The sequence below is a fragment of the Aphelocoma coerulescens genome, chromosome 5 (assembly GCF_041296385.1).
Source record: "Aphelocoma coerulescens isolate FSJ_1873_10779 chromosome 5, UR_Acoe_1.0, whole genome shotgun sequence".
Taxonomy (NCBI): Eukaryota; Metazoa; Chordata; class Aves; order Passeriformes; family Corvidae; genus Aphelocoma; species Aphelocoma coerulescens.
In genome coordinates this window covers 1909521-1934591 of record NC_091019.1, presented here as the reverse complement: position 1 = coordinate 1934591, position 25071 = coordinate 1909521, and the positions used below count along the sequence as shown (strand labels likewise).

Sequence of the window (25071 nt, the reverse complement as noted above, 5' to 3'; positions counted from 1 at the left end):
CTCCCAAGCCCCACAAAAGCCAAAATACCTCCCCCAGAGAGAATCTCACCCAGAAATATCGTCACAAATGGAGCTGCCCCAAAGCAGGAAGCTTGGAGTTGTGGCTGCTTTGAAAAGACACCTTTGCAGAGTCAGGAGCAGTCTCCTGGCTGAGAGCTGTAATTCCATTTTACAGTACAGGCCCCATTAAGGATGAAGCTCTGTTATTGCCCACTGAGCAGCAGAGATGCTGCCTGCAAAAATTCAAATGCCTGCAGTAATTAAGGGGAGGGGGCAGGAAAGCTGTGGGATGTGAGCAGGAATGGCTTTGACCAGGCCATTTCCTTTCTGTCCTTGGCTACTTTGGGAATGAACTCCATAAGTAAGGCTCGTTTTCCTCATAATTCATCTCTGAGCCGTCATGGTTTGCTGGTTAAGTAGAGGGAGAGAGATTTATGGGATTGAAATGCTGAAATATTGTGGCAAACCGGATTTTAGCAATGGGGAGAAGTTGCCAAATAAATTCATCTTCTGTATTTTTGTGGGTTTTTCTGCCTTCAGTTCCTTTGGCTACAAATGAGCCAAGAAATGGCGTTTCTTTGTTGGCAGCCTTGGGAAAGCTGGAGAATTGTGGACAATACAGGGCTGGGATTTTCAGTGATCCTTTTTGTGTTCTTTCAGCCTTGTCCAGTGATGGTTTTCCCAGGCCATTTTCCAATATCAGTTGTGCCACTCTGCATAGAAATCAAAAATGCTTTATAAACATATGTGTGCTGTCCCTACACACACTTTGTATGTTAAGATTCAAGCTCGCTGTGTCCATGACAGTAGGGATAGAAAGATAACTTTGGTTTTATTTTTCTTCTCCTTTCTGAAGGGTATGACCCCCCTCATGTACGCCTGTGCTGCTGGAGATGAAGCCATGGTCCAAATGCTTATAGATGCTGGAGCAAATTTAGATATACCAGTGAGTAACCCTCTGCCCATAATTATCCAGCTGTAAACTAACAGGAGGAGCTCTGAATTCTCTCCTAGCAACTGAAGGCTTCAGTTCTGGAAGCTTCAAGTGAGGCAGTTCTCTCAGAAACCGTCGCTTCAGGGATTTGGGAGGGGGGAGAAAACTTTCAAAACCTCTTGGAGCACTCAGTGGCTCCAATTAGGATTGGCACTGGCAAGTCTAATAGGCACGAGGAGGGGGAGGGAAGGAGCTGCCCCAGGGAGAAACCAGTGAGCCCATTAAAAAGTCCCAGGGGGGCAGGGGGCAGAGGGAGTGGTGGTGGCAGTGTTCCCTGAGTGGCCCGAGTCCCCCTTCCCTGGGGTTGTCACTCACAGAGGAAGAAGCTGGTTCTGCACAAGGCTGGGGATGAAGGCAGAGAGGCTGCAGAGGGTGATTTGCCTGCTTCCCTTCTCCCAGGTGCCCAGTACCTCTCCACGCTACCCCTCGGTCCATCCCGACAGCCGGCACTGGACTGCCCTCACCTTCGCGGTGTTGCACGGGCACATCTCGGTGGTTCAGGTGAGATTCTGCCTGGGAATCCTTCCAGGAGGCACAGGGGGACTGAAATGCAGCACTGTGAGCCCTTGCTCTCAGCCTTCCTGAGCTCCTGAGCCTCCTAAAAACCAGTGAAAAAAACTGTGTGTTGTTTAAGACAAGGAGAATGAAAATTGGTGACATAATCCTAGCAAGGCCTTGATAACAAAACACAGCGTGTTTCCATGTTTTTCTTTGGTTTCCGTATTGGTTCAAGGCTCACTGCTTCCAAAACAATGCTGCACAATCATTTCTTTGGGTTTAGATAAACTAGTGCTTCGTGTGGAATGGTTACAGGTTGGCTGCTTGATCAGGAGCTTTGTGACAGTCGATGTTAATTGGTTTGTAAATTCACATGTGCAAAAATCCAGTGTGTGCTGATTTCTGCTCTAATGGCAGCAAATCATCTGTAACTTCCTTTATAATCCTTGAGAATTGCATGAACAAGACTTAAGCTGACGTGAGATTTGAGCCTGTGTCATCCTCCCTGCTCCCTTTTCTGTGGAGTTATCACAGGGGGCAGCAGGATGGGGTGGAGCCCCAGAAATGCTACCCAGACTTCCAGGGGAATGAAAAACTGATCACAGCAGATAATCAATTGCTGTTGAATTTAATTTACCTTCTGCTCAAAGGGAAGGAGAAGAAAAAAACCAAGATGTAAGTAAATGGAGGCTGCACACTCTGCACACTCTGATCTTTTGTTTGTGTACATTTGTACATAATTATAAAGATTAGATTCCACCTGGCAAACTGCCCAGGCAGCCTTTGGTATTCCAGAGGTTGGACAGCCTTAATTTATGTGTAAGATACGAGTTTGATTCTGCCAGGAGATGAAGCCAAGTGTAGCAAAGCTCCTGTTGTGTACTGCAGCGCCCACAGCCATGGAAGCATGGAATATCCTGGTGGATGCACAGGCACAGGGCTGATCCTCCCTGCCTGCCCCTGCCAGCGCTGTTCTGGGTGCTCCAGAGCCTTCTGCCAGCCCCACCCGGCCATAAAACATCCCCATCACCCTGTAGCCCTCTCCCCTTCACCTGGGAGGGGGTTCTTTCCCTCACAGCAGCTCAGTGAAAGCAGGTTCTGCGTGATGAATCCCTGCAGCTGCCAGAGCTCCTTACACAGGCTCCGTGAGGTGTGAATCCTCCAGGGCTGATTCCCTGGGGAGGAACCCTGCTTCTTGTGCACAGCATGGAGCTAAGATGGACTTCCTGCTCTGACTGCAGAGCCCTTTGGAGCTGGGAGATTGCAGTTGCACAGCCATGACCATAAAGGAGATTAAAAAAGGAGGTGGTGCTCTCCAGACGGGCCCTTGGCGTGCGTGCCCTCCTCGCTCTGAACCCACCGGTTCTCCTTCCTAGCATGCAGCCCTGGCTGTTTTGTCCTTCTGAATTGCTCTTTTCCCAACTCCCTGTCTTTCCTGTGCCTCTTGCAGCTGCTCCTGGATGCTGGTGCCCACGTGGAGGGCTCTGCTGTGAACACTGGTGAGGACAACTACGCCGAGACCCCCCTCCAGCTGGCCTCGGCTGCAGGTGAGCTCCCTGTGGCCTCAGCACGCTCCATCTCTTCCTGCCACCAGCCTGATGGGCCCTGAGTATCTGTTTTCCAACTTGTCCCACACTTGCCTCCTCCCCAGAGCCCCCACAGCAGAGCTGACAGCACCAACTCCTTCACCGAGCTCTGTCAAGGAACATAAACCAGCCCCTGTCTAGTCTGGGCATGTCTGTGGACCTAAGCAACACCCAGATGTGAAAAATGAACAAGTTTCCATTCAGCCTGGGGAAAAATAACTGTTATATGAAGAAATTTGGTATATTAGTTTATTAAATGCAGGTTAGAATTCTCCATTTCTCCTGGTGGGCTGTCCGGAGTGGAGCATTCTGTGAACGAGTGTGTGCTGGGCTTGTTTGTCAACACTTTTCACCTCAAAGTGGTTTTAGTTCTTCTCCTTAATTTCTTTCTGCACTGTTTTTGTGCATTTATGAATATGAATGTCTGGCTTGCTCTGCTCCAAGCTTTATGGAAGGGATAAAAAAGGCCTCCTCCCCTCCCAGTGAGACCCAGTGCTGGGTCTCCTGCACCGCTCCCTACTCCATGCAATGGGAACGGAGCAAGGGAGTCCTGCCTGCTGCCAGTCCTGTGTTTGATGCTTCCAAAGAGGGGACCATCCTGATGTTCCTGTCCTTTTTCCCCAGGGAATTACGAGCTGGTCAGCTTGCTGCTCAGCAGGGGCGCCGATCCACTGCTGAGCATGCTGGAAGTCAGCGGGATGTCGTCGTCACTCCACGAGGACATGAACTGCTTCAGCCACTCAGCAGCACACGGGCACAGGTAATGAATGCTCTGTTCCTGCTCAGGACAGGGGTTGTTTTGCACTCGAGGTGTTGCTGTGTGTCCTGTGGGACTTTGTGACCCAAATCCCTGCGTGTGCAGTTCAGCAGACGGGGTTAAGACTCTCCTGACAGCAACCAAAGAAGAGTAAAGATCTCTGTTCACTGTTTCTTATTCACACTTGCTGGTCTGGCTGTGCAGCGCTGAGAGTCAGCTGGTTCTAGGCCCTACATCAGCAGACCAAGTCCCACCTAAGGGTAGGTTGAGATCAGGGTTATGAGATCCTGGTCCGTGTTCTGGGGTGGAATCTAATCAGGTTGAAGTGGCCTGGTTCCCTGCATCTCTGGTTTTTGGATGGCCAGCCAAGAGGTGAATCATGAAACCAGCCAGCCTGGGGCTCTCCAACCCCATCTCAGAAATAAGACATTACTTGCAAGCTCCTCCAGAAACCTCTGTGTTCCCAGAAAAAAGTTAGTGAGATTCAAGGCTTGTTCTGCCATCAGATAGGATGGGGTGATCCTACAACCTTAACTAAGCTGGATTTAGCCCCAGGGGGTGGTGTGGGTGCAAGGAGAGCACCAGCTGGTGGCAATGCAGCAGCACAGCCGAGCACTGGGTGGCCCTGCTGGGCTGGGGAATGTGTGGAGCAGCTGTCCCCAGCTGGCTGAGGGACACCAGTGATGCAAACTCCCCAGAGCGGCCGGACACAAACAAGAAAGTCTCTTGCTTGCAAGTGCCGTGTGAAATCCCAAACAAAGCCACCATATGAGGAGTACAGGCCGTGGTTTGCCCTTGCTGCCGGGGCACCAGTTGCTAGGATGTGAGGTAGGAAAAGGACAAGCGGTTTCAGTGCTGCTCCACAGTGCCAGCTGTCTTTGGGAAGGAAGTTACTGTTTACTGAGCCGGCTCCCTGACCCCAAATCCCCCCAGTCCTGTCTGAGTCGTTGATATTTCATTTATTAAAGAGTGAAACCTCTGGTCCCTGCTCAGGAACGTCCTGCGCAAGCTCCTGACCCAGCCGCAGCAGGTGAAGGGGGATGTGCTGTCCCTGGAGGAGATTCTGGCCGAGGGGGTGCAGAGTGACACCTCCAGCCAGGGCAGCTGCAGCGAGGGGCAGGTGCGGCTGGGCAAGACCCGGATGAAGGCTCTGCAGGAGGCCACGTACTACAGCGCCGAGCACGGCTACGTGGACATCACCATGGAGCTCAGGGCACTGGGTGAGCCCTTGCTGCTGAGCACTGTGCACATCTAAGGCATGAAAGTCTTCCTTTTCTGCCCCTCTCACTTAGAGGAGCAATAACCCCAACTGCAAAGCTGCCTAATTTAAATTTTAGAAGTGTTTAAGGCTCCTCACAAGGTTGGGGTTTTTTTTTTTCAAATTCCTGCTGCTCTGGGATGTCACTCACTCTTGGCTGGATCCTCTGTTCCCACGTATCATGGGCAAGAGGCATCTCTCCCTGTCAGATGCTGACACCTAAAATTCAGTGTTTATTCAATGGTTTAAGGTAAAGGAACAAATCTGATCTCAAGGTAGGAGAGAGAAGCTTTGAAGCTTGTGTGTAACCAGGAGCAAGGACCTCACACCCCATTTGTGTGGGGTTATGCATTCGTACAACTCCAGTTCAAATTTATTTAGTGGTTCTGACTAACCTTGAAGCTCAGGACAAAACAGGAAATCTTTGGTCCTTAACAATCAGCAGAAATTTCCAATTCATGATCCTGGTACCAATCCTTTGTCACTTAATCTGTCAGTGACCCAGTTCAGTCACCTTTAATATCAAGGTAAAAATCTGTCTGCTCTCAGGATGTAGGTAGAGCTGCTTCAGTGCTGCCAAGTGTTAGTAATAGGAGCAGGATAATGTCCTCACAAGCACTTCAGGAAATCATCTTTCACTGTCCCTTTTTCCTGTGGCTGCAGGAGTGCCCTGGAAGCTCCACGTGTGGATCGAGTCGCTAAGGACAACCTTCTACCAGTCCCGCTACTCCGTGGTGCAGACCCTGCTGCGGGAGTTTGTCACCAGCAAAGAGGAGGATTACAACGAAGAGCTGGTCAGTGAGGGGCTGCAGCTCATGTTTGACATCCTCAAAACCAGCAAAGTAAGTCAGAGTTTTGTTAACTGTGTCAGAGCTGGGTGTTCTGGGGTTTTTTTGTTGTTGCGCTCAGCAGGAGGAAGGGAATGGCCGGGCAAAGTCCCTGAGGAGTTATGGCGTGGAAATGGCCCTGGGAGCATTTATCTAAATTCCTATACAGCCCCAAAACAGGGGGATTGTTTTGGCTGCTGCTGGATGTGGTTTTCTCTTTTCAAGATGTTCCTCTGATTGATGTTTTCACAGTAGTTTTCTAGGCCTCATTTGAGGATAATTCCAAGAATTTGGAAGTAGTTGGAAAAGAGTGAGGAAAAAAGGTGAACCTGATCCATTTCTAGTAGTTCTGAACTTCTCTTGAAGCACTGTTTGGGGGGAAAGCTGGTTAAAGGATAAAGATGCAGAGGAGCAAGTGTTGTAAACCCCCCTGCCTCCCTGACAAAGCAAACCTTTCTGCAATCCCAGTAAATTTCTTGGAAAATCTGTGGGATCATAAGGTTTCCCAGGAAAGGAAAACTAAGGACAGAGATGAGGAAAGAGGCTTCCAATTAATGATTTGATGGATGTAGGAATGATTCTTGTATGTTTGATGCACCCCTTTTTATTCCTGGGATAATTTTAAATGATTTCTTTAAACAATCATTTCGATTTGGGAATTCAAATTAGAGAGGAAACGATGCAGAATAAATGCAGGGAGAGATCACAGATTCATCCTGGAATGGCAGAATAGTTTGGGTGGGAAGGGACCTTAAGGATCACCTCATTCCATCCACAGGGTGCTCCAAGCCCCATCCAGCCTGGCCTTGAACACTTCCAGGGATGGGGCAGCCACGATTTCCCTGGGTTTAGGAGCACAAGAGGAAATTTCCAGCAGGAACTGAGGGGTTTCCTTTGCTCTGCCTGGCCCTAGCAGGGCTTTGGGAGGCAGAGGGTGTGGGAACAGGAGCTCTGTCCACTGCCTTGGGGGAGTCTCTGCTGTCCCAAAATGCAGCAGAGCAAGTGGTTGTGGTTGAACATCCCGTTCAAAGGAGATGCCAGGCCAGGAACGGGAATGGACTGCAGAGCAGGGATGGTGCCCAGCAGAGGGGTGACTGTCCAGGGGGTCCCAGCAGTCCATCCCTGCTGCCCAGGGTTGGGATGAGCAGGCTGGTGACTGTCCCTGTGCTTGCTCTGCAGGATGAGGAAGCCAGGCCTGCTGAGGAGGAAGATGAGGAGGTGTGGGAGGATGGAGACAGCGGCCACCAAAGGCTGCGGAAGGCACAGATCCAGGTAGGAGACGTTGCCTTCCGAGGAGAGGGACTTGTCTGTCCCGTTGGAATTTGGGGAGTGAGGCCAGGGGAACAAAGGGTTTGATTCCATTTTCTGACTCGGGTTTTCATGTGCCTTAAGAGAGCTTTGTGAAAATGTCATTATCCCTGATTGAATCTCTGAAAAACAGGGATTGAAGCTTTCAGAAGGGGCCCAACCCTGCCTGCAGGTATCCAAGTGCAGCCCCCACTCCCTGTTTTTGTGTACAGCTGGGATGAGACCTCAGCTGCTGTTACTTGCCAGCTCACAGGTTGTGTAGCTCAGAGCCTCAGCCATGAAGGGCCAGGCTGTGTTTAAAACAGCCCGAGGTACCAGAGAGCTGGAGTCATTTCCTAGCAGGTAACTTGACTTGGAAGCTGCATTCTAAAATTTGTCCACGTTTATTTTCTGTCCCCCATGGAGACACCTAAAGAAGCAGAGGTGGGGTGTTCTTGAGAAAAGAACATCAAACTTCTTTGGTGGTAGTGGGCTTAAAATTAAAGTCTGAGTGGAGGTGCCTTTAGGACACTTCCATTCCAGTATCTGAATGGAATTTAAATGAAGTATTCAAATCCTGACAAGCTTGTATGAACTCCAAAGCCTCTGCAAGTGTTTTACAGCCAGGGAGGGAGATAAGAGTCTGGAGTGTCTCCCCTAAAACTGGCTGCTGGTTTGTTTGGCCAGGCATAGGAATAATTGTGTATTCCCTGGGGAAAGGTTTACTTATGTGCTCTTTTATTTGGTGCCACCTCTCATTTGTTATGGATAAAACCCTCTAGTGAGCAATCAGAACAGGAGTGGGAAAGCCAGGAGCCTTTGACTTCCACAGTGGACTTAATTTCCATGCTTAATTTCAACAATTTCTTCTCTCTCTCAGGACAGGAAAACCCACTTAACTCGTCCCATCTTTGCCAAAAGCTTTGGTGTTTGAGCAGCCAAACCCAAGGAGCTCTGGCCCCACCAGCCTGTACTGGAGGGCCCCTGGTCCTGCCTGTGGTGTGGGATGAATCCCCAATTGTCCCCAGAGGGGGCTGCCCTGGTCCCTGCAGTGCCCAGCACCTGAGACACAGAGAGAGCCCTGTCCAAAGGGGCCTTTGGCACCTTGTCAGGAATGTGGCAGCAGCCCCAGGAGCAGGCTGGAGGTGAGACCTGGGGCTGTGTTTGAGCCTGAGCAGCTCAGCTCAGTGTTTACCTGTGGGGGGAGCTTGGCCCCCCACGCTGAGTTGAAGCGGGATCAGGGTGACAGATGCTGCATTTTGGGCACCCTGAGAGTTTCTCTTCCCCCTGGAGCTTTCCTGCAGGGATGGGGCAGGGCAGGGAGCAGAATTAACCCTGCACCTCCCGTGGGCACTGCTGGCCTTTGTCTCTCTGTTGTGCCATCAGCCTGGGGGAATTTGCTGCTGCCGCTGCCACCCCACCTGGGGGCTGCGTGCTCCTGGCAGCCCTTCCCAGCTCCACACCCGAGCTCCAGCGGTGCCTCCGGGCTGTGTTGGGAGCGTTTGCTGGGAATGGGCCTCATCCCTGGAGTATCCTTTCCTTCCAGAGTGGATGGACAGAGCTGCTGGGCTTGTCAGCTTCAGAGTTTGATTGCAAAAGTCACTGCAGGGAAGAATGACAAGGAGGTTTGTCAGAGTGGTGCTGTCAGACCCCACCTGCCAGTCTGTGCTTTGGGTTGGAGGTTGTTGTGTATTGGCCCTGCAGGCAAGGAATGTCCCCTTCCCACCTCAGCCCAGCAGCTCCCAAGGGCTCTTCCTGGAGTACTGATTCTTTGCTTCCTTTTGGGATCACTTCATCTGCACCCTTCCATGAGCAATTCCTTGGCTTCTCCTGGAGAAAACCCCACAGCAGAGGCAGTCTGCAAAGGAGCCCAGAGCTGTGCTTGGAGCAGAGAGTGCTGAGAGCTGCGGGTGCCTCTGCTGCCCCAGGCTGGCAATATCCCCATGGAACAGACTGGGCAAATGGCATTAGAGGGAGCACAATCCCTTCAGGGAAGGGGTTTTCTCCTGTGCAGATCAGGCACAGGGCAGGAAGGGAACTTTGGAAATCAGCTGCTTTCCCCCAGAAAGCATCACTCACATCAGCATGGATGACATGACCTGTGCCCACCGCTCACCATGCACCCGGCCAGAATCAAGAGCAAAGGTTGGTTTGGGTGTGAGCACTTGAAATAACTTGGAAAGAGAAGAAATCACCTTTTGCTGCTTCTTTCTTTCTTGCAGATGCTGGGATTGCCTCTGTGGACATGTGTAGCGGGTTGGGTTTGAAACTGGGCAGAAACACCAATTTAGTGTAGTGGTTTGGTCCAAAATACTCATTACTGTTTATCTTCTGTGAGATAAGACTTAGGAGAAATGCAAAGCAGGCACCAAACTTGAAAGAATATAAAGAAGTTTATTAACAGACCTCAAAGAGGAAAAAAAAATTACACCACACCTTCAGAACTCTCCTCCTCCCCCCACCTTCCTCCCTTCTCCCACTGACAATGTAAAAAGACAACCCTTGAGATGTTCAGTCTGTTACCACTTCCATAATAACCTTGTTCTGTCCATTTAGAAAGAGAAGTCTCTTCTTGCTCGTGCTATGAAAACAGTATCACAACGAGACAGCCACCCACTTCCAAATATTGTTCAGTCCATTTAGGAAGAGGAGTCTCTCTGTTCCCAATGTGAGTCCCTTCCCCTGACTTGCAGCTTTCCCCACAACTGCTTTCGAGGGTCCACTCTTGAAGTTTTTTGGGGTACAATTTTAAGGTTGAGCCGTTCGGAAACAAAAAACAGAGGCCCTTCTCCTTCCCTGGGAGCAAAGGGTCCTCCTCATCTTCATTGTTAGGACTATCTCTGGGAGCATCTCTAGGAACTGAGGTTTTCTCCTTTCCCATTTGGAGCCAAAGTCCTCATCTGGTTCATCTGGTCCATCTCTTCCTGTCCAAAGTTCTCATGAAATTACAGCTGCGTCAGCATCTGCCTATCTCAGCACAGGTGCTTTTGCTTAAGAGTTGAACACTCCACCCCCCATATCTTCATGAAATTACAACAGGATACTCTGATATATCATAGCTTCACAACAGACTTTCAGCTTTAAGCATCTCCTCTCTCTCTTCCCTCAGGTTTTCAGCTCTTCACAGCAATAAAAGGGTTAATCTCACCTCGGCCTTGCAGCTTTGCAGCTGGAATGTTGAATGTTTCTTATCGAAGTGGAGAGGGGGGAGAGCCGAGCCGCTCCGGCTGCCCACGGCAAGGCAGTGGGGGGGGTTCCATGGCTGGAACAGGGCCATTGGCTCCAGGATGGCCGTGGCCCGGCCCAGCCTGGCCTGAGCAGGGCGAGGCCAGGCCCGCTGGCCCCTGCACAGGGCCCGTAGCCACCTGTGCCAGCACCAGAAACGGGAGAGACCTTGGGTGGGAGTTTGTCTATTCTTAAGTGTGGATCACAGAGGCGGTCACAACTTTAAGTGGCTTAAAGAATTGTCCATGTTCAAACTGGCCACTGATAGGTTCTGTCAGGTCCCAGAGGAAGCTGTAAGCACCCCTCAGCAAGGACATCCCTTCCAGGACTGTGCTTGCTAAGCTATGACAGGGTAGTACCAAAATGGCAAAGATCAGCACAGCCTGGATTGTGGCTGGAGCTGCTGTGCAGAGTCGCTGTTCAGCTCCTCCTGAGGGTGGCCAGGTTCAGGATGGAGGTGCTGAAGGGCTTCCTTGGACATGGATGCTGGGCAACCAGAGGACGGCCCCGTTGTGCAGGACAGCAGCACAACCCCCTAATTTCTGTGCAATCCAATGGTCCAAGCTCCTGGTGACGTCAATTTCCATATTTCCAGCGGGTTTTGGTCACAGGCACAAGAGTTCAGTGGAGTTCACCTCTGACCCTGCTCTTTACTCAGAATGATTTCATTCTGGAATTAAGGAATGTGACAAATTCCCACTCCAAGAGGAAGGGAATGTTGCTGTCCCTGCCCAGCTCTGCAGCCCTACCTGGTGTCTCTTCCCATCACCGGGAATGCAGGGCCGGCTCTGCCGGCCAGAAGGGGAAGGATGCTCCGTGCCATCCCGAGCCCTCTCCTGCCATCCAGAGGCAGCAGCCCCGCAGAGATTTGGGGAATCACCGCTGCCCCGTGCTGGGTGTGTCCCCAGGGCTTAACCTGTCCCACCCTCTCCGGGAAAGAGCTCCCTCAAAACGCCACGAAACTCATCTGCTGAGCCAAAAGGAAATGGAGTTTATTCCCTGGGGCCCAGAGGCAGTGAGGGTCATTCCATGGGGAATAGAGCCAGGGAACAGGACTGAGCCTGGCTGCACTGCTTGGAGCCACGTGGAGGCGGGAGGGAGGAGGAAATCCATGCTCCAGTGTGCTCCCTGCAGAGCATCCCTCCCACATTGCCCGTGGCACTGCCCCTGCTCCCTTCTCCTGCAGGAATACACCAGCCCAGGGAGGCTGATCCCAGGGATATTTATTGATCTGGTGGCTCAAGGAATCCATCAGCCAGTGTCCCAGGGTCCTTCAGCAGCACAGGGGAAGGGATCAACGGGCTCAGATCACCGAGTCCATGACAGCAGCATTGCTGGTGGGAGTCTTTTTTTCTTGCTCCTCAAAGACCCTCCGGAGGGATTCCCTGAGGGACCCCACGGTACAGAGCGTCCAGCACCTCCCCACAGAGCAGGGCCTCCAGGAACTCCCCACTGAGAAGTAGATGAAGGGTTTGATGCTGCTGTTGATGCAGGCGAGCAGGAAAACAACCTGGGAGGACACAGCGATGTAACCAAGCTGCTGCAGGAAATTCCAGAGGCTCAGGAAGAGAGTGACGAGCACAACAAGGAAGACAACGATGTCGAACCTCTTGGGTTGCTGCTGCTGGGAGCCACACTTGGCTTTAACGATGTCAGTTGTGCTGGAAATGATCATGGGTACAGTAATGAGGAGCAGGATGACGGCGAACATGGAGGTGAGAGCCACCAGGCAGTGCTCCTGCTGGTGTGGTGGGCACAGCATTGTCACCGTGGGAATGACAGTGAAGAGAGCGAAGAAGGCCCAGAATTGGGCACTGTCAACCACCCACAACACACGCAGGGGAGGGTGGCACCAGCAGAGCTGGAAGAGCTTTCTCAGGTTGTTAATCACGCTGATGCGCGCCAGCCGGAACAGCCCCCAGTAGTAGGAGACCATGGAGAGCTGGAAAAGGAAGCTCACGTACACCTGGGGCAGGATAGGAGAGCAGGACACGTTCTCCAGCAGGAAGAGCAGGGCGGAGGGGAGTGCGAAGAGGAGGAAGATGAAGTCGACAGCAGCCAGGTCAAAGATGCGGGTGTTGTGGGCTTTCAGTTTGAGGAGCCAGAGCACAGCCCCGTTCCCAGCCAGCCCACAGAGGCAGATGAGCAGTGTCACACTCTGTATGGCCACGTTGGTGACATCTGTCTCACATGGATCATCTCCTTCAGTGGGTGAGGCAGAAGGTGGGAACACGGAGCTCAGCTCCATGGATGGACGCTGGGCAGGCGCTGGGATGTGGCCCCGGCTGTGCTCAGAGTGGATGGGCAGTCAGTGCTTGGAGAATCCAGGGATGGACCAAGCGGCTCCTCAGCAGCTCCCTGCAGCGGGAAGGGTTCGGTGGAGAGAAGTGAGATGTGCAGGGGAGGAGGGTGGTGGGAATGGTGGGGTGGGAGAGGGAGGGGGGAGGGTTGGGCTGTTTGGCAGGGGATTGGTAAATAACACAGAGAATAAACATTTTCATTTCCCCGATGTTGCTGAAAGACCAACTAGTCAAAAAGAAAAAAGGACTTAAATATGTGCACACAGGGAAAGAAATGAGGCTGGAGCCAGTGGAGATACAGATCTGGATGCCTGCAGTGGTTCTGGGGCAGTTCTGTAACAAGAAGCAACCGTGCATGGCCAAAGGGAAAGTTCAAGGCGAGGTCACCTTTAATATGGGAGCACTCAGTGAATAGGAGCACCAGAGAGCCCTCCTGATGAACCTCCAGGATCATGAAAGGACTCCCAGGAGGAGGTGGATGCATGGAAATGAGTCCTAGGAAAATGATGTTTATGTATCAGACAAGAACCACATTTTAATGCCTCTCTGTGTTTATAGTGGATAAAACCCCTGCTGTAAAGTCTCCCCACACACACAGAACAAGGAGAGATCCTCCTGTGTGTCCTGCACAGGTAAAGAATTCCTGCTTCCTCCCGCTTCCCATAGTGTTAGAAAGTTTATTCTGGCCCCTTTTGGTATCAAGATGCAGAATGGAAGAGCAGGGCAGAGCAGAGAGGAGCTGGGGAGGGCACTGCGGTCACCGGGAGAGGGTGGCAGGAACAGAGCAGCTGCAGGAGGAGAGGAAGGTGGGGCAGGGAGGAAGGAGAACATTGCACTGACCTGTTCAGTGTGGGGCAGCAGCAGGCACAGGGGCTCTGTCCCGATCAGCAGCCCTTCCTGGCACCCCTTGCTCCTTTGGGATCCACATCCTAAAGTGGCTCCTCGCAGGTCAGGAACACGAAGGAGAAAGTGCCCAGATCACCAGGAGGTGCCCACTGCTGTCCCACCAGCTCCTCTCCGTGCCCTGTCCTCGTGTTGCTTCTCAAGGCTCAGTGGAGTCATGGGAGAGTCAGAAATTGCGACTTTGGCTTTGTCAGAGCTCCACTTCCCTGGAGTTATTTACCTTGGGGATTTTTGCTACCGAGGAAGTGGCTTTGTCAGAAGCTCCACATGAAGAGTTTTTCAAATGGCTCCTGATTTCCCCCGATCAGAAACACTCCTTCTGTGCTGAACGTCCACTCTCCGACTGCCTTCCCTCTCCTGACAGGCTTCACTTCCCTGAGGGGTCATGGTCCATCCAGCAGCAGGGGGGTGGTGCTGGCACTGCAATGCTGGCAGTTCTGGCAGTGGTGGCAGTGCTGGTGAGTCAGCTGGCTGCTTGTCAGAATCAACTCCCATTCCAGGAAGATCTCCGGGATCATTGCAAACACCTCCCCTGGGCCTCATAAAAGCCCAGATGAGCCCAGAATTCCCATTTTTGTCATTCTGCTGCAGGCTCACACAGTTCAAGGGAAGGACAGCAATCAGCTGCTTGCAGCCAGGTTATCAGCACTGAGAGCCCACCTTAATTACTGCCATACCCTTAATGATTCAATGAGAGCACAGGTTTGGGGGTGCTGTGATCCCCTTTGCAGCCCTTCAGCAGAGCTCATCCTGCTCCTCCTCAGTCTTGGGAGCACTTGTGGTTGTTTTTACCTGACCCCCCACCCCTTTGCCAGCAGGAACACCTTCCACCAGACCAGGTTGCTGCAAACCCCATTCGCCCTGGGCTGGAACACTTCCAGGGATGGGGCTGCCAGAGAATCCCTGGGAATGTGTGCCAGGGCCTCTCCACCCTCACAGGGAAGGATTTCTCCCTCATATCCAATCTGAACCCACCCTCTTGCAGTGGGAAGCCATTTCCCCTTGTTGTCCTGTCACTCCAGGCCCTTGTCCAAAGTCCCTCTGCACCTCTCCTGGAGCCCCTTTAGCTCATGGATCATCAAGTGTTTGCCCTTGGAAGGATTGGCATGGTGAGGAGTTGTGAGATTCCATAGCTGGGGGCACAAATGGGGTGTCAGCAAGGAGGAGAGGTGACAGCTCTGGTCCCAGGGTCCCCACGCACAGCAGCTTCCAGCAGGAGCATCCCAGCTCCCAGGCACATGTCATCCTGAGTAGGAATCCCCTCACTGCAGCTTTCTAGGAATTCCATGGAATTCTCTGTACGCTGCTGTCTGACTCCCCAGGGAGTGTAGATGACTCAGATGAAACCTCAGACTTCCTAAGGGTTGTAGCCAAGAGAGCAGCATTGATTCACCTCCTCTCAGAAAAAATGACATTCCTGAAATCCCAAATCACCCCTCTGCCGTGTGCCTGCGCTCCAGCTCACGCACAGAATTTACTGTTGCATGAATTCTCCTGGAAACTGCGTGGTGAAGGGCAAGTACCACTGAAATTGTGGTATACAAGTGGCAAAAGTAGCTTTGAACCAGAAGTCAAAGTTCAGCAGCACATTTGTAGTGCAGGGTCCTAAGGATCCAGCCCAGGAATGAGAGGGGGCAAGTTCAAGCAGTTCAAAGAGAGGATTTTGGGATTGGGGTTGCTTTAAAACAGAAGAGGAAGCTGGCACAGAGACAAACTGCTTTTCCCATAGGTCTCGTTGCTGAGGCTCTCTCCTGTTCCTCATCTCCTGGACAAAGGCAAGAGCAGATGAGAACCAGAGCCCTGATCCCGTCAAAGGCTCTGGAATCGTTCCCTGTTTGTGAGAGCCCTGGAGAACACGAGCCAGCACGGAGAACAGGGGGCTGTGGAAGGACCTGGGACAGACCCCACGCCAGACACCGCTCGGGCTCACCCGCTGGGCTTCGCTCCCCTTTCCCAAGTGATCATTCCAGGGAACCTCTTGGAGATCCCGAGCCAGGGAGAGCAGCTGCAGTGTGTGAGGTGATGTGAAGCCACAGCGTGTCTGCTCCACTGGGATTGTCCAGGCTGCAAGAGGAAACAGAGGAAACAAGGTCAGACTCTTCTCTTTCAGCTTAATCAGTGCCCCCTCATGGGGATGCAACCTGGTCATCCATGTTTGTTCAGGGAATCTCTGTCTGTAGGGTATTAAGAGCTATAAATCTTGTGGGAAAAGGGGAATATTGAAACGAGCATCCTGCTGAAGGAATCCAGCAGCTCAGTGATCTCAGCTGACACCTGAGAATCCAGGTCCGGTCCATCCCAAAGCCACTTGCTCTATGACATCTCCACAGGCAATCCTTCCCTTCTCCAGTTGCTTTCCTCCTCCAGCTCTGTCCAAAGCCAGCAAGGAGGTATCTCCCCAGCTTTTGTGCCAGGCACTCCAGACCAGTGTCCCACATCCTCCTTGCCATCTGTCCTGTCCCTCGGCTCTCCCTGTGCTGCTCCACATGGAAGCTGGGCGTGGGAAAAGATGGGAAGAGCCACGTGTGGGGTCAGCAGCATTGTTAAGGTGTCTCTGTTTGTCACCCTTCCAGCTGTGTGAGGGGAAGGGGAAGCAGCAGAGGTGTCCCAATGAGCCCATTGTCCCCTGGCACGGAGAGAGCCAGCCCTGCCTGCTGGAGCCAGCCCGGTGGGAAGGCATCCAGCGGGAGCTGGAATGAGGGCAGCACTACAACTGCACCGACTGTGACAGCAGCCACTGGAGCAAAGTCCCTGTGACGCTGCTCCTGTGCCTGTGTGGAATGGTGGGAACGGGGCTGTGCTCTGGCTCCTCGGCTTCCGCCCCCGCAGGGACCCCATCACCATCCGCGTGCCCAGCCTGGCCATCGCTGACTTCACTTCCCTGCTCTTCATCACCGTCGCCCTGGGGATATTTCCTGTCCCAGAGAGCTTCTGCCACCAGCTGGGCTCACGGGGTGTGACAGCTGGGCTGAACGTCACCATCCTCTTGGCTTTCACTCCAGAGGGCTTTTGAGGATGTGCCAGAGCCCCAGAACAGGGACAACACGGTGGAATCCTCGTTAGTGGAATCATCATAAAAGAGAAGCATAAAATACCCTGAGTTGGAAGGGACCCACAAGGACCATCGAGTTCAGCTCCTGGCCCTGCACAGGACATCCCAACAATCCCACCCTGTGCCTGACAGCGCTGTCCAAATGCTCCTCGAGCTCTGTCAGGCTGGTGCTGTGTCCAGCAGGGGAACTCCTGCCCGGGCTGGATTCTGGATGATCTGCGGAATCATCATGGAACGGTTTGGGTTGGAAGGAACCTTAGAGATCATCTCATTCCAACCCTGCAGCCATGGGCAGGGACACCCAGGAAGCCTTTTGCTTTGAAACCTTTGCTTGGAGTCTTTCCCACTCAACAGGCCTGCGCTCCCTCTGTCTCAGAAGTGAGCTTCCCTACCCTGAGGAATATTAAAATGGAGTCCCTAAGGCTCAGAGCTTTTCCCAGTGGGTTTTCTTGGTGTCTTTGATCAAAAAGAGCGTGCAGGTGGATCAGAAGTCTCGGCACAGCAGTGCAGAACAATTCCTGGGCCATTCCTGTCCATCTCCAGCAGGTCATGACACGTGGGAAGACCCTGTGGAGGCTTCACAATGAGCTTTGTTGCCCGGGTGAGTGGGCAGGTGTTTAGGATGGCCCCTGGAAAGCGTTCCCCAAAATGCACACCGAGTTTGGGGCTGTGTGCAATCTTGTGAGTTGGAGAGGGATGGTCTTCAGTGATCCTTCCAACCCAAACCATTCTAGGATTCCATGGAGAACGGGAAGCTCAGGTAGAGACTGGCCTGGGTGACACTGGAGACAAGGAAGGTGCCTGGAAGTCGAAAAAGTTCATGGAAGGATCATGATCCACCTGCACTTGCCTTGGGAGACGCTCCCTGGCTGAGTTGTTCTTTCCTGGACCAGAGGTTGTTCCTTGGAAAGTTTCTCCTTTTCAGTGAACAGGAAAACGGGAGACAGGGAGAGAAAAACCCTCCCAGATGTGGGAGTTGCTCTGCTCTCTTCATTATTACCAACTCTGTTAATAAATGCTTTTTAAGATGTTTCACCTCCCGTGTGTCTCCAAAGCCTGACTCACCCCCCACGGCTTTCCCTCTCACTTCCCTTTCCAGAACCTGTGGAACGTTGGTTTCCCCTGGATTTGAGGCCGTGGCAAAAGGAGGGACAACTTCCCCCCAAGGAAGAGATGGGGCTGCTGCCCAGCTCTCTCCCAGGAGGGATGAGGAGCTCTTGGCACTGTCAGCATCATCCCAACCACGGCAGGCAGCAGCCTTAGGAAGGGCTCTGCTATGAGACAGGAACCTGCCCTCCTCAGACAAGGCAGGGGCTTTAGAGTGGGAAAAAAGAAGGAAAGGAGCCATTTTGGACACTGTTCACCAGGGACAGGCTCTGCAGCAAAGCCCAGATATTCTTCATTCACCACATTCTGGGGTCAGAGTTCCCACATTGGGATGAAACAAAAGCAATAAATGCCATTTTCATGTAGAAGTAGTACCAAAATGGCAAAGATCAGCACAGCCTGGATTGTGGCTGGAGCTGCTGTGCAGAGTCGCTGTTCAGCTCCTCCTGAGGGTGGCCAGGTTCAGGATGGAGGTGCTGAAGGGCTTCCTTGGACATGGATGCTGGGCAACCAGAGGACGGCCCCATTGTGCAGGACAGCAGCACAACCCCCTAATTTCTGTGCAATCCAATGGTCCAAGCTCCTGGTGACATCAATTTCCATATTTCCAGCGGGTTTTGGTCACAGGCACAAGAGTTCAGTGGAGTTCACCTCTGACCCTGCTCTTTACTCAGAACGATTTCATTCTGGAATTAAGGAATGTGACAAATTCCCACTCCAAGAGGAAGGGAATGTTGCTGTCCCTGCCCAGCTCTGCAGCCCTACCTGGTGTCTCTTCCCATCACCGGGAATGCAGGGCCGGCTCTGCTGGCCAGAAGGGGAAGGATGCTCCGTGCCATCCCGAGCCTTCTCCTGCCATCCAGAGGCAGCAGCCCCGCAGAGATTTGGGGAATCACCGCTGCCCCGTGCTGGGTGTGTCCCCAGGGCTTAACCTGTCCCACCCTCTCCGGGAAAGAGCTCCCTCAAAACACCATGAAACTCATCTGCTGAGCCAAAGGAAACAGAGTTTATTCCCTGGGACCCAGAGGCAGTGAGGGTCATTCCATGGGGAATAGAGCCAGGGAACAGGACTGAGCCCGGCTGCACTGCTTGGAGCCACGTGGAGCTGGGAGGGAGGAGGAAATCCATGCTCCAGTGTGCTCCCTGCAGAGCATCCCTCCCACATTGCCCGTGGCACTGCCCCTGCTCCCTTCTCCTTCAGGAATACAGGCTGGGGGGGGTTGATACTCTGGATATTTATAAATCTGATGGCTCAAGGAAACCCTCAGTCACTGTCCCAGGGTCCTTCAGCAGCACAGGGGAAGGGATCAACAGGCTCAGACCCCCGTGTCCCTGTTGGTATCCCTGCTGCGGGCAGTTTTGTCTTTCTGTTCCTCAAAGACCCTCTGGAGCGAGAGCTGGAGGGACCCCACGGAGCAGGGGCTCCAGCACCTCCCTGCCAAGAAGTAGATGAAGGGTTTGATGGTGCTGTGGATGCAGGCGAGCAGGAAAAAAACCTGGGAGGACACAGCGATGTAACCGAGCTGCTGCAGGAAATTCCAGAGGCTGAGGAGGAGAGCCAAGAGCACAAGGAGGAAGATAACGATGTTGAACCTCTCGGGTTGCTGCTGCTGGGAGCCACGCTTGGCTTTAACGATGTCGATTGTGCGGGTGATGAGCACGGGTGCAGCAAAGAGGAGCAGGGTGACGGCGAACGTGGAGGTGAGAGCCACCCGGCAGTGCTCCTGCTCGTGTGATGGGCACAGGAATGTCACTGTGGGAATGGCAGTGAAGAGAGCGACGAAGGCCAAGCATTGAGCGCCCCACAGCACCCACATCATGGGATTGGGAAGGTCACAGTGGCAGCAGAGCCTGCAGAACTTTTTCATGTCCTTTTTGGGGCTGATGGCTGTCAGCCAGAAGAGCGCCCAGTAGCAGAAGAGCACTGACAGCAGGTAAAGGAAGCTCACGTACATCAGGGGCAGGATAGGAGAGCAGGACACGTCCTCCAGTAGGAAGAGCAGGGTGGAGGGGAGCACAAGGAGGAGGAAGAGGACGTCGATGACAGCCAAGGCAAAGATGCTCGCAGTATGCCCTTTCAGTGTGAGGAGCCAGAGCACAGCCCCGTTCCCAGCCAGCCCACAGAGGCAGATGAGCAGTGTCACACTCTGTATGGCCACATCGGTGACATCTGTCTCACACAGATCGGCTCCTTTGGTGGGAGAGGCAGAAGGTGGGGACACGGAGCTCAGCTCCATGGATGGACGCTGGGCAGGTGCTGGGATGTGGCCCCGGCTGTGCTCAGAGTGGATGGGCAGTCAGTGCTTGGAGAATCCAGGGATGGACCAAGCGGCTCCTCAGCAGCTCCCTGCAGCGGGAAGGGTTCGGTGGAGAGAAGTGAGATGTGCAGGGGAGGAGGGTGGTGGGAATGGTGGGGTGGGAGAGGGAGGGGGGAGGATTGGGCTGTTTGGATGGGAACTGATAAGGAACATAGAGAATAAACATTTTCAGTTCCCTGATGTTGCTGAAAAGACCAACTGTGGAGGGTATCTTTTCAGCTTTATACCAGCTAAGCTAATCGTTTAATGCCTTAGAAAGCCTCGAGCAGCCCAGAGAGGTAGCACAGGCAATCTAGCACTTTAGTAGCTCTAAAATCCGTACCTGTATCAGCTGCAGAGCAAATACCATCAGCAGAAGCAATGAGGGATAAATACAGCTCTCTGCTCGCTCAACTTCCCACCGTTAGAAGGTTTCAAATTAGACAGACAAGAGATGCTCACAGGAAGGCAGCCGAGCCAAGAGAGGCGGGGCCTCCCTCGATATTCTCTTTTATTCGGAGGATTGGAAAGGGAAGGACTGGGGGCGGACCCGGGGTGACCGGCCAGTCAGACAGTGCGAAAGATTTTGAATTACATTTGGTTTTGCCCGCATGTGGCAGAAGCAAGTGTCTTGGGGAGGGGGAGGGGAAGCTCAGAACAGGCAGCAACAACCAACTAGTCAAAAAGATAAAAGAATTTAAATGTGTGCACGCAGGGTTAGAAGTGAGGCTGGAGCCGGTGCAGGAACAGATCAGGAGGCCTGCAGTGGTTCTGGGGCAGTTCTGTAACAAGAAGCAACAGTGCACACCCAGAAAAATAGTTCAAGGCAAGGTCACCTTTAATACTGAAGCATTCAGTGAATATGAGCAGCACAGACCCCTCTTAATGAATCTGCAGGACCATCAAAAGACTTCCAGGAGGAGGTGAATGCATGGAAATTCGTTTTAGGAAAGTGATTTTTGTGTATTACATAAGAAACAGGTTTGAATGACAATGTGTGTTTATAGTGGATAAAACCCCTGCTGTAAAATCTCCCCACACACACAGAACAAGGAGAGATCCTCCTGTGTGTCCTGCACAGGTAAAGAATTCCTGCTTGCTCACGCTTCCCATTGTGTTAGAAAGTTTATTCTGGCCCCTTTGGTGTCAAGATGCAGAATGGAAGAGCAGGGCAGAGCAGGGAGGAGTTGGGGAGGGCACTGCGGTCACCGGGAGAGGGTGGCAGGCACAGAGCAGCTGCAGGAGGAGAGGAAGGTGGGGCAGGGAGGAAGGAGAACATTGCACTGACCTGTTCAGTGTGGGGCAGCAGCAGGCACAGGGGCTCTGTCCCGATCAGCGGCGCCTCCTGGCACCCCTTGCTCCTTTGGGATCCACATCCTAAAGCGGCTCCTCGCAGGTCAGGAACACGAAGGAGAAAGTGCCCAGATCACCAGGAGGTGCCCATCCCATCCCCATCCCCATCCCCATCCCCATCCCCATCCCATCCCATCCCATCCCATCCCATCCCATCCCATCCCATCCCACCCCGCAGGTTTCCCCCCTGGCAGCCTCTCCCCACCTTGAAGCGCTGCCCGTCGGGCTCTGCTGCTCTCCAGCGCGGACATTTGGGATCGGCAGCATCCAGAGCCTTCCTGACCCCTCCTGACCCCTCGCACACGCCCAGACCCCCCCGGGGCCGCCTTCCCCCCGACAGCCCCGCTCCTGCCCCGCTCCAGCCGGGACCAGGCCCATCTTTGCCGTGGCACTCCCGGAGCAGCCGGGGCCGTGCTGAGCCCCTGGGCCATCCTGCCCGTGCCGCCTGTGCCGGTGCCAGCCCAGCTCCGGGCACTCGGGATCACGGGTGCTCCGGGCAGCACCAGCCGTGGCCGTGTCCTCTCCCTCCACCCACATTCCCGGCTGGCAGCAGGAGCCAGAGGAAGCCAGGGAGCGCTGTCCGAGGGAGCCAAGGCAGCTCAAGTTTCACGGAGCTGTTTATTGATATCAGACTGCAGGGGGATGCAGGAACCACGGCAGGGGGATTTTAGGGATCACAGCCGTGTGGGGCATGAACCCTTTGGAGGAATAGTGCTCTAGGACCTGTGAGGGACAAGGAAATCCATGCTCCAATGTGCTCCTGGAAATCCATGCTCCAATGCAGAGCTTCCTTCCCACATCGCCCTTGGCACTGCCCCTGCTCCTTTCTCCTGCGGGATTAAACCAGCCCAGGGAGGCTGATCCCAGGGATATTTATTGATCTGGTGGCTCAAGGAATCCATCAGCCAGTGTCCCAGGGTCCTTCAGCAGCACAGGGGAAGGGATCAATGGGCTCAGATCACCGAGTCCATGACATCAGCATTGCTGGTGGGAGTCTTTTTTTCTTGCTCCTCAAAGACCCTCCGGAGGGATTCCCTGAGGGACCCCACGGTACAGAGCGTCCAGCACCTCCCCACAGAGCAGGGCCTCCAGGAACTCCCCACTGAGAAGTAGATGAAGGGTTTGATGCTGCTGTTGATGCAGGCGAGCAGGAAAACAACCTGTGAGGACACAGCGATGTAACCGAGCTGCTGCAGGAAATTCCAGAGGCTCAGGAAGAGAGTGACGAGCACAACAAGGAAGACAACGATGTCGAACCTCTTGGGTTGCTGCTGCTGGGAGCCACACTTGGCTTTAACGATGTCAATTGTGCTGGAAATGATCATGGGTGCAGTAATGAGGAGCAGGATGACAATGAACATGGAGGTGAGAGCCACCAGGCAGTGCTCCTGCTGGTGTGGTGGGCACAGCATTGTCACCGTGGGAATGACAGTGAAGAGAGCGAAGAAGGCCCAGAATTGGGCACTGTCAACCACCCACAACACACGCAGGGGAGGGTGGCACCAGCAGAGCTGGAAGAGCTTTCTCAGGTTGTTAATCACGCTGATGCGCGCCAGCCGGAACAGCCCCCAGTAGTAGGAGACCATGGACAGCTGGAAAAGGAAGCTCACGTACACCTGGGGCAGGATAGGAGAGCAGGACACGTCCTCCACCAGGAAGAGCAGGGAGGAGGGGAGTGCGAAGAGGAGGAAGATGAAGTCGACAGCAGCCAGGTCAAAGATGCGGGTGTTGTGGGCTTTCAGTTTGAGGAGGCAGAGCACAGCCCCGTTCCCAGCCAGCCCACAGAGGCAGATGAGCAGTGTCACACTCTGTATGGCCACGTTGGTGACATCTATCTCACATGGATCATCTCCTTCGGTGGGTGAGGCAGAAGGTGGGAACACGGAGCTCAGCTCCATGGATGGACGCTGGGCAGGCGCTGGGATGTGGCCCCGGCTGTGCTCAGAGTGGATGGGCAGTCAGTGCTTGGAGAATCCAGGGATGGACCAAGCGGCTCCTCAGCAGCTCCCTGCAGCAGGAAGGGTTCAGTGGAGAGAAGTGAGATGTGCAGGGGAGGAGGGTGATGGGAATGGTGGGGTGGGAGAGGGAGGGGGGAGGGTTGGGCTGTGCAGCAGGGGATTGATAAAGAACATAGAGAATAAACATTTTCAGCTCCCCTGCAGTTGCTAAAAACCTAACTGGCCAAAAAGATAAAAGTATGTGGAAGTGTGCACACAGGATGATAAACGTGGCTGGAGGCAGTGCAGGAACAGATCAGGAGGCCTGCAGTGGTTCTGGGGCAGTTCTGTAACAAGAAGCAACAGGGCATGGCCAAAGGAAAAGTTCAAGGCGAGGTCACCTTTAATATGGGAGCACTCAGTGAACAGGAGCACCAGAGACCCCTCCTGATGAACCTCCAGGATCATGAAAGGACTCCCAGGAGGAGATGAGCCCTAGTAAAGTGATGTTTATGTATCAGACAATAAATATGTTTGAATGACTGTGTGTGGTTATAATGGATAAAAACCTTGCCATAAAGTCTCACCACATAGAGAACCAGGGAGAGATCCTCCTGTGTGTCCTGCACAGGTAAAGAATTCCTGCTTGCTCACGCTTCCCATAGTGTTAGAAAGTTTATTCTGGCCCCTTTTGGTGTCAAGATGCAGAATGGAAGAGCAGGGCAGAGCAGAGAGGAGCTGGGGAGGGCACTGCGGTCACCGGGAGAGGGCGGCAGGAACAGAGCAGCTGCAGGAGGAGAGGAAGGTGGGGCAGGGAGGAAGGAGAACATTGCACTGACCTGTTCAGTGTGGGGCAGCAGCAGGCACAGGGGCTCTGTCCCGATCAGCGGCGCTTCCTGGCACCCCTTGCTCCTTTGGGATCCACATCCTAAAGCGGCTCCTCGCAGGTCAGGAACACGAAGGAGAAAGTGCCCAGATCACCAGGAGGTGCCCACTGCTGTCCCACCAGCTCCTCTCCGTGCCCTGTCCTCGTGTTGCTCCCCCAGGCTGGGTGGAGTCACGGGGGAGTCGGAAATTGTGACTTTGGGTACATCAGAGCTCCACTTGCCCGGAGTTATTTCTCTTGCGGTTTTTTGCTACAGAGGAAGTAGATTTTGTCAGAAGCTGCACATGAACAATTTTGCAAACGCTCCTGATTTCCCCCTGCTTAGAAACACTCCTTCCCTGCAGCATGTCCCATTCTCCAACTGCCTTTCCTCTCGCGACAGGCTCCTACCATTCCTCATTTCTCTTCCCTGAGGGGTCATGGTCCCTCCAGCAGCAGAGGGATGCTGGTGGTGCTGGTGGCACTGGAATGCTGGCAGTGCTGGTGAGGCAGCTGGGTGCTTCTCAGAAGTAACTCCCATTTCGGGAAGAGCTCCGTGATCATTGCCAAAACCTTCCCCGGGCCCAAGGAAGCACAGCTGAGCTGCTCCCCATCCCATCCCATCCCATCCCACCCCGCAGGTTTCCCGCCCGGCAGCCTCTCCCCACCTTGAAGCGCTGCCCGTCGGGCTCTGCTGCTCTCCAGCGCGGACATTTGGGATCGGCAGCATCCAGAGCCTTCCTGACCCCTCCTGACCCCTCGCACACGCCCAGACCCCCCCGGGGCCACCTTCCCCCCGACAGCCCCGCTCCTGCCCCGCTCCAG

The 25071-nt window shown here is 53.6% G+C and overlaps 4 protein-coding genes across 17 annotated transcripts in view; 1 reads left to right on the top strand and 3 right to left on the bottom strand.

Annotated features, from left to right (window-relative positions):
- Positions 1 to 25071, top strand: part of LOC138111062 (ankyrin repeat and BTB/POZ domain-containing protein 2-like) — a 45219-nt gene that overhangs the window by 17858 nt on the left and 2290 nt on the right. For 6 of the 13 annotated variants that reach the window (XM_069016251.1, XM_069016245.1, XM_069016248.1 and 3 more), the window contains 7 exons: positions 857 to 946; positions 1394 to 1495; positions 2943 to 3039; positions 3703 to 3838; positions 4829 to 5055; positions 5757 to 5935; positions 7100 to 9477. In XM_069016251.1, the coding sequence (XP_068872352.1) occupies positions 857 to 946; positions 1394 to 1495; positions 2943 to 3039; positions 3703 to 3838; positions 4829 to 5055; positions 5757 to 5935; positions 7100 to 7276 (1008 nt within the window). In that variant the 3' untranslated portion in view covers positions 7277 to 9477. Of the gene's footprint in view, positions 1 to 856; positions 947 to 1393; positions 1496 to 2942; positions 3040 to 3702; positions 3839 to 4828; positions 5056 to 5756; positions 5936 to 7099; positions 9478 to 9763; positions 9844 to 15364; positions 17723 to 25071 lie in introns of those variants that run through there. The other 7 variants (XR_011151237.1, XR_011151238.1, XR_011151239.1 and 4 more) reach the window with 7 other exon arrangements.
- On the bottom strand, positions 9582 to 14047 carry LOC138111063 (mas-related G-protein coupled receptor member X1-like). Its single transcript, XM_069016254.1, has 2 exons — positions 13573 to 14047; positions 9582 to 12790 (listed from the first exon to the last, which is right to left on the bottom strand). The coding sequence occupies exon 2, from the start codon at positions 12678 to 12680 to the stop codon at positions 11736 to 11738; it is 945 nt and encodes a 314-aa protein (XP_068872355.1). The 5' UTR covers positions 12681 to 12790; positions 13573 to 14047; the 3' UTR covers positions 9582 to 11735.
- Positions 18481 to 21526, bottom strand: LOC138111061 (mas-related G-protein coupled receptor member H-like). Of its 2 annotated transcripts, none has more exons than XM_069016243.1 (2): positions 21380 to 21526; positions 18481 to 20141 (listed from the first exon to the last, which is right to left on the bottom strand). In XM_069016243.1, exon 2 carries the CDS (start codon positions 20029 to 20031, stop codon positions 19111 to 19113), a length of 921 nt encoding a protein of 306 aa, XP_068872344.1. In that variant the 5' UTR covers positions 20032 to 20141; positions 21380 to 21526; the 3' UTR covers positions 18481 to 19110. The 2 variants fall into 2 exon arrangements, with proteins under 2 accessions (XP_068872344.1, XP_068872345.1); XM_069016244.1 differs by lacking the exon at positions 21380 to 21526 and adding an exon at positions 20435 to 20520.
- Positions 22044 to 24937, bottom strand: LOC138111060 (mas-related G-protein coupled receptor member X1-like). The gene is made up of 3 exons (XM_069016241.1): positions 24915 to 24937; positions 24221 to 24517; positions 22044 to 23452 (listed from the first exon to the last, which is right to left on the bottom strand). Exon 3 carries the CDS (start codon positions 23340 to 23342, stop codon positions 22398 to 22400), a length of 945 nt encoding a protein of 314 aa, XP_068872342.1. The 5' UTR covers positions 23343 to 23452; positions 24221 to 24517; positions 24915 to 24937; the 3' UTR covers positions 22044 to 22397.

Coding starts and splice junctions, on each gene's coding strand:
- LOC138111063 (XM_069016254.1), bottom strand. CDS start 12,680: ATGGAGCTGAGCTCCGTGTTCCCACCTTCTGCCTCACCCACTGAAGGA.
- LOC138111061 (XM_069016243.1), bottom strand. CDS start 20,031: ATGGAGCTGAGCTCCGTGTCCCCACCTTCTGCCTCTCCCACCAAAGGA.
- LOC138111060 (XM_069016241.1), bottom strand. CDS start 23,342: ATGGAGCTGAGCTCCGTGTTCCCACCTTCTGCCTCACCCACCGAAGGA.